This window comes from Hevea brasiliensis, chromosome 8 (assembly GCF_030052815.1).
Source record: "Hevea brasiliensis isolate MT/VB/25A 57/8 chromosome 8, ASM3005281v1, whole genome shotgun sequence".
Classification (NCBI taxonomy): Eukaryota; Viridiplantae; Streptophyta; class Magnoliopsida; order Malpighiales; family Euphorbiaceae; genus Hevea; species Hevea brasiliensis.
This window is the reverse complement of record NC_079500.1, coordinates 7,107,955-7,133,601: the sequence shown is the minus strand read 5'-3', so window position 1 is coordinate 7,133,601 and position 25,647 is coordinate 7,107,955. Positions and strand designations below refer to the sequence as shown.

At 33.3% G+C, this 25,647-nt stretch overlaps 2 protein-coding genes and 2 pseudogenes across 2 annotated transcripts; 1 reads left to right on the top strand and 3 right to left on the bottom strand.

The window, feature by feature from the left end:
* On the bottom strand, positions 1-3,230 carry LOC110672292 (ras-related protein RABD1). Its single transcript, XM_058151154.1, has 8 exons — positions 3,053-3,230; positions 2,897-2,969; positions 2,634-2,681; positions 2,475-2,522; positions 2,148-2,219; positions 1,273-1,428; positions 618-721; positions 1-237 (listed from the first exon to the last, which is right to left on the bottom strand). Exons 1-8 carry the CDS (start codon positions 3,064-3,066, stop codon positions 144-146), a joined length of 609 nt encoding a protein of 202 aa, XP_058007137.1. The 5' UTR covers positions 3,067-3,230; the 3' UTR covers positions 1-143.
* Positions 3,231-5,440: 2,210 nt separating this feature from the next.
* On the top strand, positions 5,441-10,209 carry LOC110672290 (leucine--tRNA ligase, cytoplasmic). The gene is made up of 3 exons (XM_021835015.2): positions 5,441-5,554; positions 6,369-9,644; positions 9,832-10,209. The coding sequence occupies exons 2-3, from the start codon at positions 6,388-6,390 to the stop codon at positions 9,842-9,844; spliced, it is 3,270 nt and encodes a 1,089-aa protein (XP_021690707.2). The 5' UTR covers positions 5,441-5,554; positions 6,369-6,387; the 3' UTR covers positions 9,845-10,209.
* Positions 10,210-10,229: 20 nt separating this feature from the next.
* On the bottom strand, positions 10,230-12,046 carry LOC110672287 (glucuronoxylan 4-O-methyltransferase 1-like; annotated as a pseudogene).
* A 457-nt stretch (positions 12,047-12,503) lies between these two features.
* On the bottom strand, positions 12,504-22,706 carry LOC110672285 (probable serine/threonine-protein kinase At1g09600; annotated as a pseudogene).
* Between the last annotated feature and the right edge of the window lie 2,941 nt (positions 22,707-25,647).

Here is a 25,647-nt window from a genome sequence, read left to right as displayed (position 1 = left end):
TTTTTCTTTCAGGGAAACGTAAGAATTTTCATTTTTCAGACAACCACAATATTTGACAGCATCTGATTGATCCATATGATAACAACGTCCACAACATATTTATAACCATCTTACAACAGGAAATTAAAAACACACATGAATGGCTAACCACAACAGTTGTTCTTCTGCTGGATTGGCTGCCCCTTCATTTGAACAGTTGTTCCTGTTGACTTGCTTGCAGCTGGCTGGCTACCCATTCTGCAAAAAATTTTGAAATCAAGAGATAAGCATTTACAATATATTATTTCTCTCAACATCAATATAAATAGAGAGAGAGAAGAATTGAAAGTACAATGACTAGTATGAAAATGCTCCATTTCTACAATATGGGACGAGGAGCATATTCACCTTTCACAAGATGTTTTCCATGAATCATTTTTCTAATGTACATTTGCTAGAATAATTATGTTAAATAGAAAATCAATAAATCTGAAGCAGATAAAGATAGCAACATCAAAGTACTTGAATAATAAATAATAATTTCCAAAAACAATTAAGATTCACAATTTTTTTTAAAAAAAAAAAAAAAGCAAAGCACACGAAGAAGAGTAGCAGACAAAGTTCATCAATAGTTTTACTTTTTCTTAATTTCTCCAGCCATGGTTAAGAAAGCCTGCTCCACATTAATTGAATCTTTAGCACTTGTCTCTAGGAAAGGAATTCCTAGCTCATCTGCAAATGCCTGCATTTCACAGATATTCAATTCATCCTCAAGGCATAAGTTATCAAGATCACAATAATTTAGACTCAATTAATTAACCTCAAACATCACTACTTCATTGAAAGTTGAAACCAACAAAAAAAAAACTTGATTCAAATACATCCAAAGACCTTTTTTATTCTTTACACATCAAAATACACAAGCACAAATAGCCTTTTGATATGGATATGTGATGCCAAAATACACCCTTTAAGTGAAAATTTCCCACCATTTCAAGAAATGTGGTTCAATGCATTTTTACCTGTGTTACTAAGATTCACCATAGGGAACAGCTTTTCATTGCTGTAAACATTGAGCCGATTCCACAGGTGAAGGACTAAGTAATGGTAATATATTCCAACAACTCCAGCAACCATTTTTGTATTTAATTATCTACTAGCAAATAGGAGCATGAATTACTAACTAAGTTTAGTATGTAGGATCAACATAGATTTTCCCATTGTTGAGCACAGCTGGTCAAAAGAAACTGTAAACAAAAGAATGCATAAGGCAACAAATGTAACCAACTATACCTTTGCAGTTTGTGTGTCCACAACCTTGTTATCAACTAGATCACATTTATTTCCAACTAAAAGCTTGCACACACTATCATTTGCATATCTATCAATCTCATTCAACCACTGCTTGACATTGTTGAAGCTCTCCATCTCAGTAACATCATAGACTATCTGTGACAATTGCCATACAAATTACAAAACTCAGGCCCTTGAAATTTACTTAATATAGGATGTTAGGAATTGAAACAACATCAATAAAAAGCAGTACAAATGTAACATTCAGAAATCGTACCATAAGATTGACAATTATAATCAATATACTCCTTATTATCAACATAAAACACTGAGAAAAAGGGTACAGGAAAAAGCAATATAAAGCATGAAGCTGGAACCCAACAATGCAGTTACAAAAAAAAAAAAAAAAAAAAAAAGCTACAGCATAATCATATGCTGCTAATAAAAAATACAAGCATAAGCAGTAAGAAACCCAAGTTTATTTTCTGAAAGCAATGGAAGGATGATGTGCATTTAATCTAACACTAAGCCATATACCTGTGGGGAAAAATAGCATCGCAATTTTGTGTGATAAATAAACAACAATCATCAATGGGAGGTCACACAGAGAGGAGAATGGGAGGGGCAGGTTGGAGCACTCTGCTACAATCAATTGTACACAGTACTTATCAGTCAACTTTATGAGCGAAAGTGCAGCCAAATCCTATTGCTTCATGTTAGTAGCATTTAAATCACCCAAAACATTATACAAAATGTAATTTGAAAGGATGCTAGGATATGTTAAAACTCCAACATGATGATGATACAACGACCCAAAGATCAATCACATTACAACTTTTTTGATCCTATAAAATAGTAAGGCCAAAATTTCTTACAATTATCCCATGTGCACCTCGGTAATAACTACTTGTTATGGTCCGGAAACGCTCCTGTCCAGCAGTATCCCACTAAAAAAAAGAAAAAAAGAGAAAAGGTCAAATTTGATGTGGGATCAAGATGAAACATATTTGAAACAATAAATTAATGCAAATTTCTTTTCCTGTCAATTTTTAGAAACAAAAACCTAAAATCCATACAAACTTGATTGTTCAAGCATGTACTTAATAACCAATTCACAATCTCAATCATAGGACCCAGAACCAACATATAAATAAATAAACATCATATTTCAAAATAAAGCAATTATATGCTGAGTTACTCACAATCTGCAGCTTAATTGTCTTGCCATCCAGCTCCACAGTTCTGATTTTCTACAAAATCATCAACAAATTCATGCCGCTTGAACTTTTACACACAAGACATAACAAAAACACAAACATAAAAATACATGTATGGCGGAGAAATAAAGAGGAAAGGCTCACAAAATCAACACCAATGGTACTGATATAGCTGTCCACATAAGAATCATCCTGAGAATTTAAAAAACAGAAAATAAACTTCAATTTTAACAATTATATAAATCCTAAAAGCTCAAACTCAACTAATTTTCGCACTTATTTTCTTAAATAACCTCCAACCCACTAACACTAACAACATATACACGCAAACAATATGTACATTTAATTCATAAAAAATAAAATTTATAAAATAAAGGGAAAAAAAGTCAAGGGAAAGTCAAGCTCACGGCAAATCTCAGAAGCAGGCACGATTTTCCGACGGAGGAGTCTCCGATTAGCAGAAGCTTAAAGAGATAATCACTAGAAAAAGAGAAAAAAAGAAAAACGTGTATAAGCAATAATGCGAATCGAGAGAGAGAGAGAGAGGTAAAGAAAGGGCTTACTATTCGTTGCTCATGATTGGAGGTGTTTGGATCGAAGTGGAAAATCCTGTGGAGCAATTTTCTTGGGGTTTCTCTTCGAGAACGAAAGAAAAGGAGGAAAGTGTGAGAAAGAAAGGGCAAAGGTAGTCGCGTAGAGGCAACAGGCAAGAGGGAGAGAAAATGTTATTTTATTTAGTTTTTTTTTTTATTAAAAAGTATTATTTAACCACCTTATTTTGATAAAATTCACTATTTAACTTATATTATAAAAAAATATATTATTTAATCCATCTAAAAATTTTTATTAAATTAAATAATTATTTTATCAAAATTTTTATTATTTATATTATTCACAATATAATTTAGTATCTCTATTTTAAAAAAAATTAATTAATTAATTTTTTTATTTTTAAAAATATTATTATTTATTTTTTTATTTTAATAAAATTAATTAATTAATTTATATATTTTAAAAAATATATCCTTAAATAAAAATATAAATTTTACTATGTAAATACTAAATCTTAATTTATACTTTTTTAAATATCTAATTTTTTAGACATTACTTTTTATATTTTCTATCCGTAAAAGTAAATTTTCTTAATTATTTATATATTTAAATAAATTTATTAATTTTTTTATAAATAATTTATATTATTTTTATTGGTAAATAAATAAAAAAGAGAATAAAGAGGAGAAAAGTGTGAGAGTAAATGAAAAAGACATTGAAATAAAAAAAAAATGATAAAAAATAAATAACAGAGAGAGAATTAGGATAGTTATGTATAAAAAATAATTATAAAATTAAATAATTAACATAATCTAATTACAAAGACTAATTAATTTATTTTTTTAAAATATAAAAATTAACTAATTAATTTCACTAAAATAAAAAGATTAAATAGTAGATTAACTAAAATAAACTAATGAAAAATTTGATAGAAGGATAAAATAATTTAATGAAAGCTTTACCGAAACTAAATAATATATTTTTTTAAAATATATAAATTAAATAATTAATTTTATTAAAATATATGAACTAATAGTAATTTTTCCTTTTATTATACACTTTATTAAAAATTAAATTTTTTAAATATCCAAATTTTATTTTTTTAAAAAAATTATTTAAAATTTTTTTAAATAACTATTAAATTATATTAGTAAACTTTTGCAAATAGTTATTCATACTATAATTTAAATTCTCATTTATAATTTGACAATCATGTGCAATAACAATGTTAAACATTTCCATTATCTAAAACATGGAAACTTTGGTTTTACAAATTTTCTTTATTTATATTTATTTTATTTACCTTTATTTTTATAATGTAATATTTTATTATTAAAATAATTGAACATGGATTTCTTTTAAATTTAAAAATTAATAGATTGTATAATAAATAATAATAGATGATCTTGGCCATTTATTTTTAAAATCTCCTATCATAAAAATGATAAATTCGTAATTAATAAATAAAAAAAATAAATTTAAAATATTCATTCTTGCATTTTTAAAAGTGAACAAAGACTATTTCAATTTTTTTTCAACTAAATGAGTATATGTTTTAAATTCTTTTCATTAATTTTTATCTGTCTTGTTTGAATTAATTATTTTTTTAATTTTATTATTTATTTTAATTAAATATTATTTTATTATATTCTCAATTATTATATAAATTTTAAATATGATAAATAAAAATAAAAAAGGCAATAAATTCATATTTTAGTTAGGTAATCAAATATTTCTTGAAAGTGAAGAGATATTGAGTAAATAAAAACTAAATACATAATTTTGTTAAATTATAGGAAACTAAATACATAATTTTGCTAAATTATAGGACTAAAATATATATATATATATATATATATATATATATATATATATATATATATATTATTATCAATAACTAACATATGATATTTTTTTATAATATTATTACATAATTAATATGTGATATCTTCTTTATATTATTGTTACGTAATATTTTTTATTATATATAAGTTATAAATTATTTAATAATTATTTTATTAATATTATAATAAATAATTATTAATATATATTAATTACATATATTTATATTATATATAAATATATTTTAATTATTTATATTATGAAATATTTATTAAAAAATATAAGAGATAAAAAATAAAAAAATTTAAAATAATTAATAAAAATTTTAAAATATTTTATTATTTTTATATAATAAAAATAAAAAATATATAAATTAAAATTATCAATGAAATACTTACAATTCCCCAGTTTATCCAATATTTCCGAGAAACAAATAAATAAAAGCCCTCATATCCTAAGATACGTGGACCAATAAAAATTCAAAGTTTACATAAACCCTAGTTACTGTTTTCGGTATACTTCCACGAACCACAGCCTCTTCAACGAGTTTAAGAGCCGCAAAAAATACTCCTTCAAATCTCTCTTTCTTGCTCGCTGGCTCTTAATTTACTCAAGCACAAATTTCAAGTCTTTCCTCGAAATGCCCTTAGCCGATCGGTCTTGAACCTGAGGTAATTACTCTATGATCCAAACTTTGTGTATTTTTTCTTGTTATCAGTGAGGTGTTTTATTAGCGTTGGTAGTTGATTATTTAGTGTTTTTAATTGAAAAGTATTCTTCATTTTATGCTATTTAGCTTTATTTATGTGCAAATGTTTATTTAATTTGTTGTTGTGGTGTTAAATTGAGCAGATGGGAAGGAAAATGAATTATATTGGGGTTGTCAAAATTGTTGGTTAGGTTGAATTAGTTTGTTTGTACTGTTAATTCAATTGTTATGCAACTAATTGAAAGTTCGTAGTTATTTACTGTTAATTCTATTATATTAGTTACATCATTTTTATGTTCTATGAGATTCAATATTGGTTGATTCTGTTTGTTTGCAATTTTGGTTATGTAGTTTCCATAATCTGTGTTATTGGTTGATTTTCATTATATTTGCTAAGCTTGTGCATCTCTTTTTGAGTTATAAAATGAATTTTTTTGGTTACCAAGTTTGATTAGTTTGGTCTGCAACTTTGTGTTATCATGATTCAGGAGGAATCTAATATAATTTACTATATTTGATTATGAAAAGTTTCCTATAATTTAAATTACTATAATAACTTGCATATTTAATTTATTAAAAAAATTTATTAGTTACTGATGTAGACCAAAATTGACCATATGAATGTTTGTTTGATTAGTGGAGTTGCTATTGTTACTGTACTCTCTTGTGCCTCATACTGATTTTCACTTGGCTTTACCTTCTGTGTAAAATTTATTTGTTTTTAGCTTACATACTTATCTTAGTTTATTCCTTTTTATTTATTTATTTTTTTGCAGTGCCCATCAATTTTGTGAAATGGCAGCAGACGGTGCAAAGAGCTTTGCAAGGAGGGATCGTCTCTTGGAGATCGAGCAGAAGGTTCGAGGCTGGTGGGATGAGAAAGATGTTTTCAGGGCTGAACCTGGAAAAAAGCCTCCTGAACCAGATGAGAAGTTCTTTGGCAACTTTCCATTTCCTTACATGAATGGGATTTTGCATCTCGGACATGCATTCTCACTGTCCAAGCTTGAATTTGCTGCCTCCTATCATAGATTAAGGGGTGCTAATGTGCTCTTACCATTTGCTTTTCACTGCACTGGTATGCCTATCAAGGCCTCAGCAGATAAACTTCGCCGGGAGATTGAACAGTTTGGTGATCCGCCTGATTTTGCTAGAGAAATGGAGGAGCAGGTAGAATCACAACAAGAAACTGATGATGCCCATGGAAGTGCACCAGTAGATAAGTTCAAGGGCAAAAAGTCCAAGGCAGCATCGAAATCAGGGGGACAAATGTTCCAGTGGGAAATCATGCGCAGTTTTGGGCTTTCTGATAGTGAGATATCAAAGTTCCAGGATCCATACGAATGGCTGAGGTTCTTTCCTCCATTAGCTATGGAAGATCTTAAGGCTTTTGGCTTGGGCTGTGACTGGAGACGCACATTTGTTACCACAGATATAAACCCATACTTTGATTCTTTTGTACAGTGGCAGATGAGGAAACTAAAATCTATGGGTAAGATTGTCAAAGATTTGCGTTACACAATTTACTCTCCCTTGGATGGCCAGCCATGTGCAGATCATGACAGGGCAAGTGGTGAAGGAGTGCAGCCCCAAGAATATACCCTTATCAAGATGGAGGTGTTACCACCTTTACCTGCCAAACTGGGGCGTTTAGAAGGGAAAAAAGTGTTTCTAGCTGCAGCTACGTTGAGACCTGAGACGATGTATGGACAAACAAATGCTTGGGTCTTGCCTGATGGTAAATATGGAGCTTTTGAAATCAATGAAACAGATGTGTTCATCCTCACAGAGAGAGCAGCCCTCAACCTTGCCTATCAAAACTTCTCAAGGTTCCCTCAGAAACCTAGTTGCTTGGTTGAGCTAGCTGGTTATGATCTGATTGGTCTTGGCTTGAAGTCTCCACTTTCTTTCAATGAGGTCATATATGCTCTTCCCATGCTGACCATTTTGACTGACAAAGGCACTGGCATTGTGACCAGTGTACCTAGTGATGCCCCTGATGACTATATGGCATTGCATGATTTGAAAGTAAAACCAGCTTTCAGGGCAAAGTATGGTGTGAAAGATGAATGGGTAATGCCCTTTGATATTGTACCGATCATTGATATTCCAGAATATGGAGATAGGGCAGCTGAAAAAGTTTGCATGGATTTGAAAATTAAGAGCCAAAATGAGAAAGAGAAGCTTGCTGAAGCAAAGAGGTTAACCTACCTGAGAGGATTCACAGAGGGGACAATGCTTGTTGGTGAATTTGCAGGGAGAAAAGTCCAGGAAGCAAAGCCATTGATTAGGGCCAAGCTCATTGAGATTGGTGAGGCAGTTATGTATAGTGAACCTGAGAAGCGGGTTGTGTCAAGGTCTGGTGATGAATGTGTTGTGGCACTTACTGACCAATGGTACATTACATATGGGGAAGAAGAATGGAAGAAATTGGCTGAAGAATGCTTATCCGATATGAATCTCTACTGTGATGAGACACGACATGGTTTTGAGCACACATTGAGCTGGTTAAATCAGTGGGCTTGTTCACGATCTTTTGGGCTTGGGACTCGCATTCCCTGGGATAAAGATTTCCTTGTTGAATCCTTGTCTGATTCCACTATCTACATGGCTTATTACACTGTTGCTCACCTGCTTCATAATGATGACATGTATGGTACAAACAAGCCTCATCCTATTCAGTCTGAGCAAATGACTGATGAGGTCTGGGATTTTATCATCTGTGGTGGTCCATACCCCAAATCATCTACTATACCTTCATCTACACTAGATAAGATGAAGCAGGAATTTGAATATTGGTACCCATTTGATCTTCGAGTCTCTGGTAAGGACCTCATACAGAATCATTTGACATTCAGCATTTACAACCATACTGCAATCATGGCCAAGCACCATTGGCCTCGTGGATTCAGGTGTAATGGGCACATTATGCTCAATTCTGAAAAGATGAGCAAGTCTACTGGAAATTTTAGGACAATTCGGCAAGCTATTGAGGAATTCTCTGCTGATGCAACACGATTTTCTCTTGCTGATGCTGGGGATGGTGTTGATGATGCGAACTTTGTATTTGAAACTTCAAATGCTGCAATCCTCCGCCTCACTAAAGAGATTTCATGGATGGAGGAGGTTTTGGCTGCAGAATCATCTCTGAGAACAGGTCCCCCATCTACTTATGCTGATCAAGTGTTTGCAAATGAGATGAATATTGCAGTCCGAATGACTGAGAAAAATTACCGGGAATACATGTTTAGAGAAGCTTTGAAAACTGGATTTTATGATTTGCAAGCTGCCAGGGATGAGTACAGGTTCTCATGTGGCAGTGGGGGCATGAACCGTGACTTAATATGGCATTTTATGGATGTGCAGACGAGGCTTATTACTCCTATCTGTCCACACTATGCGGAATATGTTTGGAGGGAGCTTCTGAGGAAGGATGGCTTTGTGGTCAATGCAGGCTGGCCTACGGCTGGTTCTCCTGATCTAACTTTGAAGGCTGCCAACAAGTACTTGCAGGACTCGATTGTTCTGATGAGGAAGCTGCTTCAAAAACAACTCCTAGGTTCAAAGAAAGGGAATAAGAAGGGACCTCCAGTCGCAACACTAACTCAAGACAAGATAACAGGTTTGATATATGTGAATGAGGAATTTGAAGGATGGAAGGCAGAATGCTTGAGGATACTCCAAAGAAAATTTGACCATAAGACCTGTGCTTTTGCCCCTGATGGGGAGATAATGGAGGCACTAAAGAATAGTTCTGTTGGCCAGGCCACAAATTTTAAACAAACACAAAAACTTTGCATGCCTTTCTTGAGGTTCAAGAAGGATGAGGCCATTGCAATTGGGCCTCAGGCCTTGGATCTGAGGCTGCCATTTGGAGAGATTGAGGTCCTTCAAGAGAACTTGGATTTGATTAAGAGACAAATTGGTCTTGAAGCGGTGGAAGTACTATCTGTTGCTGACCCTAATGCTATTGCCAAAGCTGGTTCGTATGCATCACTGCTGAATCAGAATCCTCCTTCTCCTGGTAACCCAACTGCCATCTTCTTGACCGGGTGAGTGAACTCAATTCACTTGCAATTATTTGGAAAATCTCTACCTCTAAGTACAAAACTCAGATATTTGTTAGGCTCTGATGTGTCTTTTTCTTTTTTAATTATATATTATTAGTGTTGTTGTTATTATGTTTTTTACCTATATCTTCCTTCGATGCTCTGATATTTTGCTCCTCATTTTCTGTAGTAATAGTAGCTGACAACACCACACACAGAACATGTTGGAAGAGTTCTTGACTTGATTAGAGAGCTGATGATATTGTTATATGTGCTACCTTGTCGGAAAATTAATTATGATATGAATCAAGGTTCTTTGAGGAATTTGCTTCTGGGATGCCATCAGTTTGAAGGAAGCACGCTGTCTGCAATGGAATCATGTTATGCTAGCGAAAAACTTGCAGTGTTCTTTTGTTGAACTGGTTAAGATCTTAAATTTTTCTTGTTCCATCTTTTTAGAAGGCATGTAAAAGTTTTATATCTTGAAAACTACATTTCTGGTGGAAAAGCTGTAGGTGCAGTTACCCTATTTATTTGAAGGTGAAGTAAAAAATGTGAAGTTTGTGAATCTCCTTACTCCTATCATGGAAATTTGATTCACCAAATTTATTTGTTTCTGCTAGTTTTTAAGGTTTTGTGGTATAATTAATTGGAGATAAGCTTTTGATAGATTAAAGAATTAAATCACACCATGTAGGTGGGTGACTTGAACTAATGGCAAAATTAGTAGCTTCAAATTTCAAATGTTACAGCTAATTGTGCTTGTGACAGGCTTACCGGAGCAAGGCTTTATGGCAACTTGCAATGCATAAATTTGTTGAACTGAAAAATTCTTACAAAATTCAAGATTCATAAGAATCCAAAAATTAAAAATAAAGTATGAAATGCAAGGGATAGCGCTCTAGATCAATTTTAAAACTAGTTTCTGTGCTAACATTGTGGTCTTAATCCGTTTTGTTAAAAAAAATTATTATAAATGTTGAAAAAATAATTTAAAAAGGTTATTTGGCTGTTTTGAAATTTTTATGATTAAAAATATATCAAATTAATTTAAATTTAACATTTCAAATAATAACACCAAATGGGACCTAAGAGTGTTTCTCAATCTTCATATGAGTAGCTCATCTGTCAAATGAAACTTGAGAGAGGAAAGAGAATTGTCCATCTGGGGAGCCATGAGGGAATAGCTTTCATTTCCCCAAAGGACTACTCAACTGTTCTGATGGATTAATTATCAAAAAAAATTCATTGCATTATTGATTTTGACCTATTTTCTATTTAAAATATATATAATCAAAATTTCAGTTTTTTTTAGCACAGAAAATATAAATGAGTTATCTTTTCAACAAAATACCCCATCTAAGGATTATAATAAGAAAAATTCTTGCTAAATTGAGACACAAAAATTATATTTATATAACTAATAAAAAAAAATTGGCAAATCCGATAATAGGTTTTTTTTTTTTTTTTTAATATAATTTTTGGGTCGATACAACTTGGGAGCTCCAATTCTTTGTTTATCACGTTATAGTAACTCAATCGCATTGCCCATAGCACTCGCCAACAAGCCATATGTTGTGCCAAAATGAGACCAAGCACTCACCAACAGGCAATGACAAGGGAAAATGGATTAAAAAGAAAAAAGAGAAAAAATAGAAATCTACTCTGGGCGAAAGGGCCTGGCCAAGGCATCTCTGTGGCTAGGAATGGTAAAGTGCCTTAACCTCCCTTCCTGTTTCTTCATATACCCTTCACAAAGAAATACCTTAGAGAATGTATCCTCCGCTTCTCTATTCACATCATGCACAAACACTTCAGTCTTTTTCCTGTGGCCTGTTCCTAGTCATCATTCCTGCAGTATATATAGCAGTCATTCTTCCTATGGCCTCCTCATAGTATCCTGTAGGTGCATCAACCATGATCAAATCCCACTTTATGTTACAAACCTCACTTGGCAAGCCTTTCAAAGCTAGTAGGCACATAGAGTACTTAGGATCACTAATTGCTATGCACTCAGGTCCTCTCCCTACCTCCATGAGATTGTTTGCTTGGTTCACCTTAGTGTCATAGGTCACAAGATAGGATTCTAACGTGGGAAACCTTCTCCTAATTTGTGAAATCCAAGCCTCATCTTCTTCAAGGAAAATTATTCTTCCTCCATGATTAAGTGTACTCCGCATAAGATTGTCATGGCCAAGCCCAAAAACCAAGAAGTTGCATGGAGATTTCTTCTCTAAAATTTTTTCCATTACTGAGATTTCTTTGAGTGTTTGTTGTGGGTTAATGGTTGAGGTTGTGTAATGGATGAGAGCTTTAGCTAGGGAACGTGGGATCTTGGCGCACTTTGGGGAGCAGCTTGTTGCATTTGCTTCTTCATGGTTTGTAGTTTTGGGTTGAAAGGTCCTTCAAATGGGAGAGGTGTTTTCTATGGAAGAAGATGATATGTTTGATCTCAAGAAAAATAGCAGAAAGAAAGCAAGGAAAACACCTGAGAGGAGAATCTTTAGGTTGGCGATTTGTTGGCTTTTAGACCTTATGTTTTTCTGGGTCTTTTTAGGTTGTTATTTGGGAGAAATTAGAAGGTGCCTCAAGAAGTGGTCTTTTGCTCTTCTTGGGTTTGAAATTGAGGAAATGATGGAGATTGGAGTTTGGGGTTTTGAAGGTGTGTATAAGGTTATATTTTGGTGGTTTTGAGTTCATAGAAGAAAAGGGGAGAGTTGAGATGTAGAGAACAGAATGTAGTGTGATTACTTGTTGATGCTTAGACATGAAGGGAAGAAATATTGGTAAATTGGTTAATTGATGAAGACTAGATAGCTTCTAAGATTTTGGAGGAAGCAAAACTTTTGTAGATCTGCAAGTTTGGTGGAGTGTTGTAGACTATGTACATTTGTTTTGTTCATTTATGTTGAATTGCCATAATTAATTGTTGTTTCATGGCTGATGTTAAACGGATTTAGAGAAGTTGACAATAAGTTCACTTTTGTTTGTGGTTAAGGTGCTGAAAAGGATATGTATATAGCTGAATTTTCCCTTTTATCCAAAATGAAAAGAATTAACATATATTAAAATAAAAGATAGTTGTTTAGTTTTCCTTCTTTATTTTTAGTTGACTTGTAGTATCACATGTTGGATACTTTTATTGTCAATCAACTTCCATGCATTTATCAAAGTACTTCTTTATTATCTGTAAAAAGTCATGTCCTTTAACATATTAGAAGAAGAAGAAGCTGCATTGGTGTATTTGGAGTGAGCAGCTGCCTCAAGCAATAGTTTGAGTAAAGTGAGCAATTGGATTGTTGTCACCTTGTACATTGAATGAGAAAATTGATTGGAGGAACAAGACAAAATACAAATTTCAGCTGTACAAAGTATAATTTGGAAACTGAATAATGCCAAAAGCAAAAAGAGATTCTTTCTCTTTGCAGTTAATAATTTGCAGGCATCATATGAAACACCATCTTTACCCTAACACTTTGGTGATGGATTCAATTGGCTTTTCAACTAATCACATTCCTGAAATATGCACAGAATTTTTATGATTTGAACCTCATTGTGATGAAAGATAACTGTCTGATGTGGTGACCCCATAGAAGCTCAATAACTGTTGACTTCCATGTGTGGCGAGATTAGTCAGATTCCAAAAAGGATTACCTGATAATTATGTGTTGCTGCAAGTGCTCTGGTAATTCAACAAAGGATGCATCTTTCAATTCCAAGGGTCACCCGCCATTTCTTCCATGGCATTGGAGAGATTCTGTATGTCCAACTTCACTGTAGGCTTTATTGGTCTTAGTTTTGTCCGAACGTGCTTTGCAGACTTCTTCCTGGATTTGTTTCTCATGCTTTTTGAGCATGTCCTCAATGTTTCCTTTTGCAGTCATCAATGGTCCAGGGTAATGCATCCCACTTTCTTTTGAAAGTAACCCTGTGGTGACAAGCAAATGCAAATGATCAGTACATACTGTTAATGCTGTTCAAAATGTTTTTGAAGTGTAAAGTTCAAGGTATTTGGAATTTATATATTTGATCCAAAATTGAATTTGCAAATCCAGTTCCAGGAGCAAGTGTTATTACAAGTCAGGGCCATTGTGGCTTTTTTTTCAACTTCAACTGAATGGAACAGGAAACAGTGCTGACAGCAGGTGTATAATTAAGTACACAGATACTGTTTCAGACTTTCAACAATTCCCTTATCGTTGCAGACTGCAAACCAGATGGCCGACCCTCCTTATTTGAGAACATTGGCCGAATCCGTAAATGGTAGGAGGAATCACCCAGATGGTTATATCGAGGATCAAAACGATCATCAGGCCAGTGCGGATTCACTGTAGTTGCACTTCTGCTATCCAATTGTGAACTACCTCTGTGACACCCCTTACCCGACTACAGTGTAGCCGAGCAAGTTATGCCACTCAGTGTGCCGAGCACTCTATTTTTATCTTAATTAATTTTTTTATCATAATTTTGAATATAACTTGTGAAATATAATTCATTTTAAGCCATTTATCGAAATTATTATTTCTTTGAGATTCCGGAAATTTTAAAGAAAATCCGGCAGAATACCGGCTAAAAATGGAGAAAACAGTTCTTCGGAACCTGTGAAAAACACTTCCTATATTCATTTTCCATCATCTCAACTCCATTTATCAAATTCTCAACAATGTTCAATCTCAGTTCTCATTCATCCATCTCATATGATACCATGCATAATTCATATATAAACATTCACTTTTCCATTTACAACCACACTTTTCATTATTTACATGAATATCAAAATACATTACATAAGTTTCAAATACATATGAGAAAATAAAATCAATTACAAAATACCAAAATGACATCTAGCGTCCTACAAATGCATCACGACGGTGAGGTGACATGACACTATGCAGAATCGTGAACCGCCTTTACCGAACTGTGGTCTACTTGGTGCTCTGTCAATCTTGATACCTACGCGTTGCAAAGCGACGCGCTAAGCATAAAGCTTAGTGGTGCAAATAATAAAATAGAAAGAAATAATATGCAATATAAAAATCATAATTTCTTAGCCATTGTGTTCATAAGAACTGAATAATTACCAACTTAGTGTTTAGTCGAGGGCTAATTACGTTTTATGATATTAACTTCTTCATGCATTTTGTTAATTATTTTCTTCATGATCTTGAGTTTCTTTGTATTCTATCGTAATCATTCCTGATATTTAATTTTTGTATTTTCTTTAACAATCAGTTCATTTACAGTTATACTTTTCCATGCCCAAGTAACCTATACTGGACGACTGGACAACGGGTCGTTGGCACTGGATACCGCGGTGCCTCGGGCCGTCATACCATGGGACGCAGAACGTCAACCACGTATGCAGTCAGTATGGCTAAAAAGCCATGATATCACATAATTGGCATAAAAGCCATGAATACGGGCATAAAAGCCATGAATACGGGCATAAAGCTATGAATACAGGCATAAAGCCTTTCCTTTCGCAGTACTGCTAAAACAATACCCTATTGGCATGCCAAACTATCCAAACCAATCACATTAGGCCTACTAGGGCATTTTGCATATTTAAGTTTCACAATTTTTGGATTTCAAGTTTTCATGTCACTATTCATTTCATTAGTCAATTAAAATGTTGACTTTTGCATAAACAATAGGTACATTGGTTTTAATACTCCCAACATACCATATTTTGTATTCAAAACTTGTTAGTTTTGGTCACTTTCTCAAAGTTTAGGTCATTTTGGCAAAATTGCCAATTTTTTTGGTTTTGGTGTCACTATTCACCTCATTGGTCAACAAAAATGTTGACTTTTAGAATAAAAATGTGTACATTGACTTTGGCACTCCCAACATACCACATTTGGTGTTTAAAACTTGTTGGCATTAAGTGTTAATACCATTTCCAAGCATTAAACCAAAGGAGCAAATTTTTCAGTTTTGGTGAGTCAACTTCACTGTTCCATTGGACACTGTTACTGTTGGAATTTGAAGAAATGTAAAACATGAAAGTTGTTCCTTATTTTGTCTAGTTGAATTTCCTTTTTTGAATCACTCCATTTGGAGTTTTGTAGCTCCAGATATGGCTCAAAAACCCAAGCTGTCCGGATATGCATTCTGCAGAAATTTACCATATCTACAGTGCATGAACAGTAACTTGAGTCACTTGGTTGAATGGGTTCTGGCCATAATTTGGGGTAGGTTCTTTCATGAAAGTTGTTTGTCTATGTCTTAACTTGTTGCTGTAAAAATTTCAGGCCAATTGACCAAATCTACAGTGAGTTATGGCCAAATGAACAGTTACTGTTCATTTGGTCAATTCTGCAGAGGCAGTTTCAGGGTATCCGGATTGGGGCCAAGTTTTGGTCCTCTTGCTTTGGTCTTTTAGGCATGGTTTCTTCAGCAAAAATGTGCCATTATAAGCCTAGTTTCATGTCCAATTGGCCAAACACCAATTGGACTAGCACAGCCCAAGTTATGGCAGTGCAAAGGGACTGAATTTTCAGTCCCTATGCTGCTGTCCTAGGGCAGTTTGCAACCTCACTTTGCAATCTCATTTTTCAGTCCATTTGTTGGTCAATCTACCTAAAATGGTCACTAATTGACCATTAAAATGTTCTCTAATCAATTCATAATCCAAGTCCACACTTTACTCCCAAAACCCTAGCTCAAATTCAAAATTTTGTACAAGTTACCCTAGTTGACTAACTAATTCATTTCCTTATGTTTATATACTTTATTCATGATTTCTAATTCATTCCAAGTCCATTCAAAAACACTCAATCCTATTTCTCTCTAGGGCAGCCGAAATTTATGGAGTACATATACATAAATTTCATCCACTTAATTTACAAATTCTTGCTAAATTCAAGTTCCTATGCATGAAATTAAAGAGTTTTTAATATATAGTGCACTAACCTCTTGTAGCTTAAATCCAAGCCAACCCAAAACTTGAATTTCTTCTCCTCTTTTAGCTCCCAAAATATTAAGCAAGGTTCTAGGGTAAAATTTAATGTTGGGAACTCAAGGAAATATGGTGGGAGTTTAGGGTTTCATGAGCTTGCCAAGCTCATCAATGGAGGGAGATGGGAAGAGTCACGTTTTGGGGAAGAAGAAGAAGAAGAATGGCTGCTGGTTTTTGGTCCTCTTTAGTTTCATTTATCTCTTTAATTTGTTAGTCAAATGGGTGCTTAATTATGATTGGTCAAAATTTTTAAATGATGTCATTTTTTTGTATTATTTTACATTTTCTTTTCTTTTCTTTCACTACTCATTTCAAATTTCATTTCTAGTAATATTTCTTCATATTTTATGTCATATTAATTATTTACTCAACTGGGCAAGTCGGCCAAAAATCACCTCGGAAGGCAAAATGACCAAAATGCCCTCCGTTTGGCTTAACGGGTCAAAATTGTCTGTACCGATTGAAAAATTTTTCTAAATATTTTCTTGGCATTCTAATGCCATAGGAACCTCAATGACCCTTCTCTGGAGTCCCAAAAATTATTTTATAATTTTTCCCCCGGGTCTAGGGCTCCTCGTTGCGAGAACCGCAACTTACCTCTGGTTACCCATCGCTTGGGCACCGGCTCTTTTGACTTAACTGTATTTTATTTCTAAAATTTTTACTAAATTTTTCTCATTAATATTTGAGTTAATTATAGTCCCTCACTTTAGTTTAAATATCTTTCCGAACGTTCTAGTATCCGACCGACACCGGCCACCGAATGAAGAGATCTTGAATTGTTACGGAGGATGTTACAACCTCTGACTGCAACATAATTAGAAAATCTGGACAACTTGGTTGCTTCCTTTTTAACAAAAGATCTCTGAGTTGTCAATTCTTCAGTATTCTTAGGAGAGACAAAGGGTTGGCTAGGAGCCCTGAGAGCCTTGTTCTCATCAACATTCACACCACTTGATGATCTATAGCTTGTAGGATACTTTGACTGCCCTAAATGGGAGTAGACATTTTTTGCTGATCCCTCAGGAGGCTCAACAATTAAGTCAGAGCCACCATCTAGAGCTGGATTGTACTGTTCACTGATGCTTTTAGTGTTAAATTGCCCTTTTCGCTTCTGTATTGGCATGAAACATAGATAAATCACGACCTCTGAAAACAAATTCTTCATAAACATTAAGAATATCAAAAAATAGCCATTAACATACAAGGTCTCAATCACCTGTATGGAGGCTGGCAACTCTGCTTTAGCATTTGGTGCTGGAACAGCTTTAGATCCTTTGAAATTCTTTCTAGTTGCTTCATGTGCACGTCCTTTACCTCCAACTCTTCTATGCCTAACTTCAGATGATAAACTGGTATCAGAAACAAAAGTGTGGGAAAACAAAGCTCCCATAACAATGTTAATAAGGTTCTAATTGAGCATTCTCTCTTACTGAGTCCATTACAAGTTCTCATAGGACCCTTTTACCTTTTTCCATTTTGAGGCTTCTGTCCATGCATTTGCTTTTTTAAATTGGAATCTTATCAAAAGGAGAGGCCAAGCAAAAGAAAATCAATATTATTAAACCTGGCTTGGAGGTTAACCCAGTGCAGGGACCGGATGAATAGGTCAGTGGTTTAATTAGTGGGTCACTGGTTCAACCAGCGAGTCACTAAAAATTAATTAAATATACAAATTAATTAAAATTAATTAAATATAATACCATTAATATATATAAATATAATTAATTAAATTTTAATTATTTAAAATAAAACTATAACATTTACGAAATTATATTTAATAAATTTTAATAGTGTTTTTAAATTTTATATAAAAGTATTTAAGTAATATAATGCATAAAAATTTTTATAAATGCATAATTTTCTTTTAAAAATTTATGAAATATTAAGTATATATTAAAAAATAAATAAAATGAAATAAAAAATACATAGTTACTAAGTTAGCTCAATTGATTTTGATTTTAAAGACATGTTATGATATTTTGAGTTTAATTTTCTATATCAAAAGCAAAAAAAAATAATAAAAAAAGAAATATTTTATTGAATAATTAAACCAATCAGGTTAATCAGGTCATACCGGTTCAACCGTCAAGTCAACCGAGTCATGTCGGGTCACTTTCTTATCTAGTTCAATTATAAACCCAGACCGATTTAAGGGTTAGTTCACCAATTCAACTAGCTAGTTCGATTTGGGTTTAATAACTATGAAGAAAATGATTAAGTTGGGAAATTCCTTACCTTCTAACATCATCATCCAGAACTTTTATATCAAGCTCTTGGTTGGAGGGTACTTGGGCAAACTTGAAGGATCACAAGAAAAAGGGTTTGTTGTGAAGAACTGGAGAAGGAAAAACAATATCCAAATAACGTAACTTCAGAATTAGCAGAGTGGAATGCTAAATAGTAAAGTTAACTTAGATTACCTCACTACCAAGTGTTGAAAAAGCTATTCCATGGTCCTCAGGTTCTATCGCAAGGAGGACATCCAAAAGGGCCAAAGCAGTTGAAGGAAAGTCCTTGAATGTATCAGCAACACAACGTTTATAAGTTTGTTGAGGTTTGAAAATGGTTGCATCTGGTAGTTTTGATCTCTTCCAATAATTTTCAGATGGTGAGCCACAAAGTTTGAAGATTTTATGCAGTTGCTCCACCTATGAATGATAGGTAATTCAATAAGAACTTGATACCCTATCAATATAATGGCACCTAAAACACCCACTCACATCAATTTTGCCAAAACATCTGCAAAGGTATTACTTATGAAGAATTCAATTGGAAAATTGACAAGCTAAGTAACAGTTGTATAGGTAAAATTCATTACATTCCAAGGCAACATAAGCATATGGCTCAATCTATTGGAACAAGTTGGGTAAAAAACAGCCAATAGCAACAAGTTTTTCACCTGATTTGCATTACTCATCAAGTATATTTAATATATCTTCCACTGGCCATACGATCAATAGTTTTTTGCCAACCAATATGCTAGAAAAATAGATCAAGACAAGCTTTGGTATATTTGAAGATAGACCTAAGATAATTATTTCAGATTCTCCAAGCAAAGTTGACTCAATAAATTATCAGGAACATATTAATCTTTAACCACAGATGTGAGAGTATGCCATATCTTCCATCATTTTATGTTATGTATGTACATATGTCAAACCAAACCTCCAATAATAACATTTGTTTATTTAAGTGTTCCTACATCACTGCAGATAACCATTAGTGTTTTAATGCCGCAAAGCAAGATGTCCAGACAATTAACCATGGATGACACTTAAGGGCAAATCTCATGGCCTGCAGGTCTGCTGAAAAAGATTTAGCGAATGTAACAACATAGACAGCAAGACTGCTCTCTAAATGTTCAAATAATTTGATAATGCATACACAACACAGATATAAGATATGCACAATTATTAATTAATTTATTTCAACATAAGATCACTGCCATTTTTGGATCAGAAGATTGTCCATATTTGTCAGCATATTCAATATCATCTATTTCCTAAAACCCTAGTAAAATGAAAAAAGTACATATGTTCTTCCAGGCATGATAGCCTTCCCAGCAAACAATTCTGCAAGAAAGCAACCAGTGCTCCAAAGATCCACAGTAACTCCATAACTTGTGGCACCAAGCAATAGCTCAGGGGGCCTATACCACAATGTTACTACACGACTTGTTAGAGGCTAGTTCTAAAGGGGACGCAAAAAGGTTGCCAGCCCAAAATCACCAATCTTGAGATTGCCATTTTGGTCTATCAGAAGATTTGACCCCTTTAATGTCACGGTGCAAAACTCCATGAATGTAGCAATGTTCAAGTCCACAAAGTAGTTGTTGCATATAACATTTGATCTGCAGAATAAAAGCATCAAATCCAACCTAACAATATTTGAACAACAATAATCAAATGGAAACAACAATAGAGAATTCAAGGAAAACATTGAATGAGATGCTTCACAAAAGAAAAGCAAAACATTATGAAATCATCATTCCATTTTCATCCAGCTTATCTTGAAGTTGATCTCAAACTCGTAAAAGGCAAATCTAGAGGATCGACAAAAGAAAGTCATTTTAAAGCCTATTATAGACAAACATGTGTTAAAATCAAATGGATCCTACACTCTATTCTAATAATCTCACAATGAAAGTCAACTAAGAAAGAGAAAGGACCTGTGTTTCAGTGAACTTAAGCCTTGGTGTTGCCCAAAGCCCTGAAAGATCGTGCTCCATGTATTCAAATATAAGGTATAAACTACTAGATGTCTTTGAGGTAATTATTCCTTTAAGTTTCATGACATTTGGGTGATTAAGCCTGTGCAAAATTATGATTTCACTTGTCATAAAACGTACACTTTTTAGATCCTTGTTAGCAAATCGGACCTTCTTCAATGCAATAATTTTGTTTGTGTTAAAATCATGAGCTTTGTACATGCTGCTGTAAGTTCCTTGTCCAACCTGCATCATTTTCAAGTAAGTTAACTTCAAAAGATTGTCCAAAAATCAAGCCTTACCATCTAATGTAAAATTCACATCAAATTGCAAATAAATCTCTCAGTTTAAAACCAATTGAGAAAATGGATCAAGGAGAGGCTTGGCTGTCAACTAAAACCAGTTGAGTTTTCCCTTTCTTGTGTACCTTTCTTATTTTTAAATTTAAGAACTCAAACCCTTTTAAAGCTCACAAGTGTGAAATATTTTATGCACTACATAACCTTTTTTGCATTGAAGATAAAGCCATTTTCCAATGGACATAACTTAGAGAAGGAAATATAACTTTTCCACTCAAAAGAGTATTCAAGTACTTGAGGCGGAAAGGTGCATAAAGAAATTACATTTCCTAAAGAGACAAAATGTCCATACAAACATAGTTGCAACCATTAATTGAATTATTAATGCATTTTAAAAAATCAGTTCGACTTCAGTGATTTCAATCTCAGTGCACCCAAAACTACACCACTTGCTAGAAACCTATTGACATGCACATTCATGTGGGCATCAACAGAAACAGACAAATATTTTGTATGAACTAATAATGTGTTCCCAAAAAAAACATAAGATTAAAAAAAATACCATAAGATTAAAAAAAAAATAACACTTTAATGGTATACCTAAGAATTAAAGAAGTCTTTTGCATATTCCATTGTTATGATAACTAACAAAATATTTTTTCAAAGGATTAATATTCTAGTTTCAGCATTGAAAAGCAAATTAATACTCTTTAAGCAAACAACTACTAATGACTTTAGCTAAAAGGAAAACTATCAAAACCATTAACGATTAAAGATTTATGCAGCAAACTGACCTTATCCAACTTCTCAAATGATTTTGCCCTTCGAGGCACCCATCCATTGATGGCTTCTCCAGCCACAACAGTCAACCAAGAAGGCCAACCAGCAATAACCTGTGCCTCTTTTTCCCCATTGGTCAAACTCAATAGCCTACATACCTTCTAAGCAATGGCCTTTGTAGATTTTTTCTTATCCTCATCAGATGATGAAGAGACAAAGCCCCCATTGTCATTTGTGGGTTGGTTTGATATAAGACTTGCAGTGGCTTCATTGCCATTGCTATCCACCTCTACCGCATCTGCATCTCTTTTGGAAGAAGAGACTGAACGTTTGCTAGATTTAGTTGCTTTTTTTCTTGGGTCATTTTTATCTACATATTCATTTACTCGAGTTCCTTTAGAGCAAATGCAGCCCATAATTCTAATCCACAAAATGAATCTTTTATTGGCCTCAATTCTTTCAAGCATTAAACCCCAAAAAATCATCAATCAAAATGTCACTATTTTTCTCTCTTTATCTCTAATCCTTCAGTGCACTACCTGAAAGTTCCAATTCTTGAATGTGATATATAAGTTTACATTAAAAAAAATGCCTCCATCTCCAAATCAAAGTAAATCAATGACAAGCTAAAAAGACAGGTAAATATCTAGCAATTTAAGCCATCCTAAAAGCCTATTTTGAGAACTTAGACGATCCCAAATCCCCAAATTAAAAGAACACTAGCATTCTAACCGAACAACATATTCCAGTGGTAAAAAAAAAAGTAACAGTTTGCTAAATTACCAAGAACCCAGATCCCCAATTAGGAAGATACACCAAATGGAAAGACATATAAAATTGCTAATGTAACACCCTCATATTAAGTAGTCTGTACATTCTACTGTTCCGGTGACTAATGTCTGTCTGGACAGCTAGAATGTCTGGGACTATACTTAATTCACATAGAAGAGCCATAAATAAAATTGACAAAGAGTAAATGAAGTTGGATTAAAATAGGAGTAATGAAGTACAATTAGGTTAAATGAGCCTAGGTCCCATGGATGGGTGACCGACCCGGGAAGCGACTGCGAGCTCAGTTGCTACTCGAAATTCGTGTGGGACCCCATGACATCCTTAGTTGAGGGTCAATTGTGAAACTATGAGGAACTAGAAAATCATGAAAATAAAAATGGAACAAGTATAAATAAATAAATCAAAACTTAAAGACTCATAGGGCATTATTAAAAGATGGACTATAAACTGATGAGAGGCATTTTGGTCAATTCACTCCTAGATGTAACTTTTGACCTAAATGTTCATTAAAATGTATGAAATTAAAATATTGAAAAATGGATTAAAAATAAAGAAGTGTATGGAAAGAGAAAAAAAAGGAATTGAAAAATTAGAATTATGACATCACCATGATCTAAGCATGACACAATTAAAATTAAAATTTTAATTATTCAATTTTGAGGATAATTATCCAATTAAAAGATCAAAAATCAAATAAAAATAATTGTCTTCTTCTTGGGTAGCTGGCTCACCTATCTCCTCTCTCTCTCTCTCACCATTTCCACCATTGTTAAGCTATTTGACCTTGAAATACCCATGTTTTACCCCATAATTTTTATAGTCTATCACTTGAAAACTTTTAAGTAGACTTTGATAAGAATATTGGGAGCAAAAATTGGAAGAAAATTTGAAGAAAGTGAAGATTGGGAAAGCATCACAAGAGGTAAGTCATCTCTCTAGTTTAATTAAGTATGTAGGCATGGAATTAAGGGTGATTAAGTAGAAAATAACTTAAAAATGAAAGAAACCATGCTTGTATGGGGGGAAGAGAAATTCGGCCAGCATAAGGATTTGAGGGTTTGATGTGTTTTTAATTGAATTGATGAGGAATTCTAGCTTAAAGGATGTTATATGCAAGATTGGTATTGTGAGATTTCATGAATTGTATGAAAATAGAAGATGGAAGAATTAGGGTTTATGAAAATAGGGTTTTTATGGTAGGTTACTAAATTGATGGTAGTAATGGTAAATTAAGGTCATTGGATGTGCCATGAATGTGTATTGATGTTGAATTAAGGAATGAAATTGATGGATTGGTGGTGTGCCATATGCTAGAATTTTGGACAGTTTGAGTCCAGTCCACTTAGATGGTTATAAGTTGAGTAATATAGCTCTAATTGGTGTGAGGCCAATTGGAAATGAAATTTAAGACATAGGACTAGAATTTTTATGGAGAGAACTTGTTCAAAAACTGACCATAAGTTATCCTAAATTTGGCTTGAATCCGGATTACAATTATGGACTTGATAAAAAATGACAAAATGAACAGTGTTTAGTAATTTAGGCATAACTCACTCTAGAAAACTCCAAATTTGGTGATTCTTGAACCAATGGAAACCCGAAACCATAAGGTCAAATTATGACCCTAAGTTGATCAAATTGCTAGGTCAAGTTAGTCCCTCAAATCTGCCTGATGCTGGATTAACCTGGAAATTCTGGACAATTACCTATCCGACCAGTTTTGGCAAAATTATCATAACTTGGGCTACAAAACTGCAAATGCCGTGATTCCAAAACCAAAATACTCATAACACATAGAATTACAAGTTTTGTGTTTTGACCAGAACCCAAATCATAAAGCAACTTAGGAAAATTGTTAGAAGAAGTCAGGACTTCCCAATCTGGAATTCCTACACTGGAATTATTTTAGCTATTTAACCCCAGGAGAGTAATTAGACCATAACTTTCACTAAAAAATTCCAAATGGGGTGAATCAAAACAATCTGGAAACCTAAGAATGAGAGCTACAACTTTTGTTTAGGAACCTTAAATTCTGGATGTAAAATTCTTAAATGTTAAATGCAAATGCTGACCTAAACTTGAAATCCTGAATGTACAAGATTTATGAGTCCAGGTTGGTTAAATTGCCATAACTCACCCTATAAGGCTTCAAATTTAGAAATTCTTGAATTTGTGTAACCATGAGACACAGGAGAACAACTCATATGAAGAACATTAAGCTAAATTATGATTATAACTTGTCCAATTAGCTTGACAAAGTTGAGTTCCAGAATCTGTCCTGTTCTGGAACAATATTGGTCACTAGATTAATACTTGGTTAATTGATCATAACTAAAACTACAAAACTCTAAATTGAGTTATTCAAAAAGGAAAATAAAACTAATACATATAGGAATAAGTTTCATGAAGAACCCTTCATTAAATTATGACTAGAACTAAGTTGAAATTGTATTCAAAAGTCAGGGCATAAAACTATCCAGAACCGAAACTCCTTGAATTTGCATAAGTAACTTAGGCATTAATTAGAAATTCATTTTATTAGTTATTGGAGATAATTGAGATAAGTATTGAGACATTCCCATTGTATGTTTTCAGTAGAAAAGGAGACTCCTAAAAAGGGGAAAAGTTGAACTAATTAAGAGGAGTATAAAGAGGTTTGTACACAACTAAATCCTTTCTTTATTTTTGAATTATAAATGGTTTGAATGAGTACTTTAATTTTGTAAAATAAGTTTATGATTTTAGAAAGGCGGATGTTAGCCCTTTTGTACCATTGTAGCAGAGGGTGGGCCGGTTTTAAATGTATATTTGAAGTGTTTGAGAAATTTTTGTGTTGCCAACCCTTTTTAGGTTTTATGATGAATTGATTGTGATTGTTTGATTAGAAATTCTTTGAAATTATTTTTAAACCACAGTTAGCATGACAGTCCCTTTCGGCATTCCCTTTTAGTAACGACTAATCGG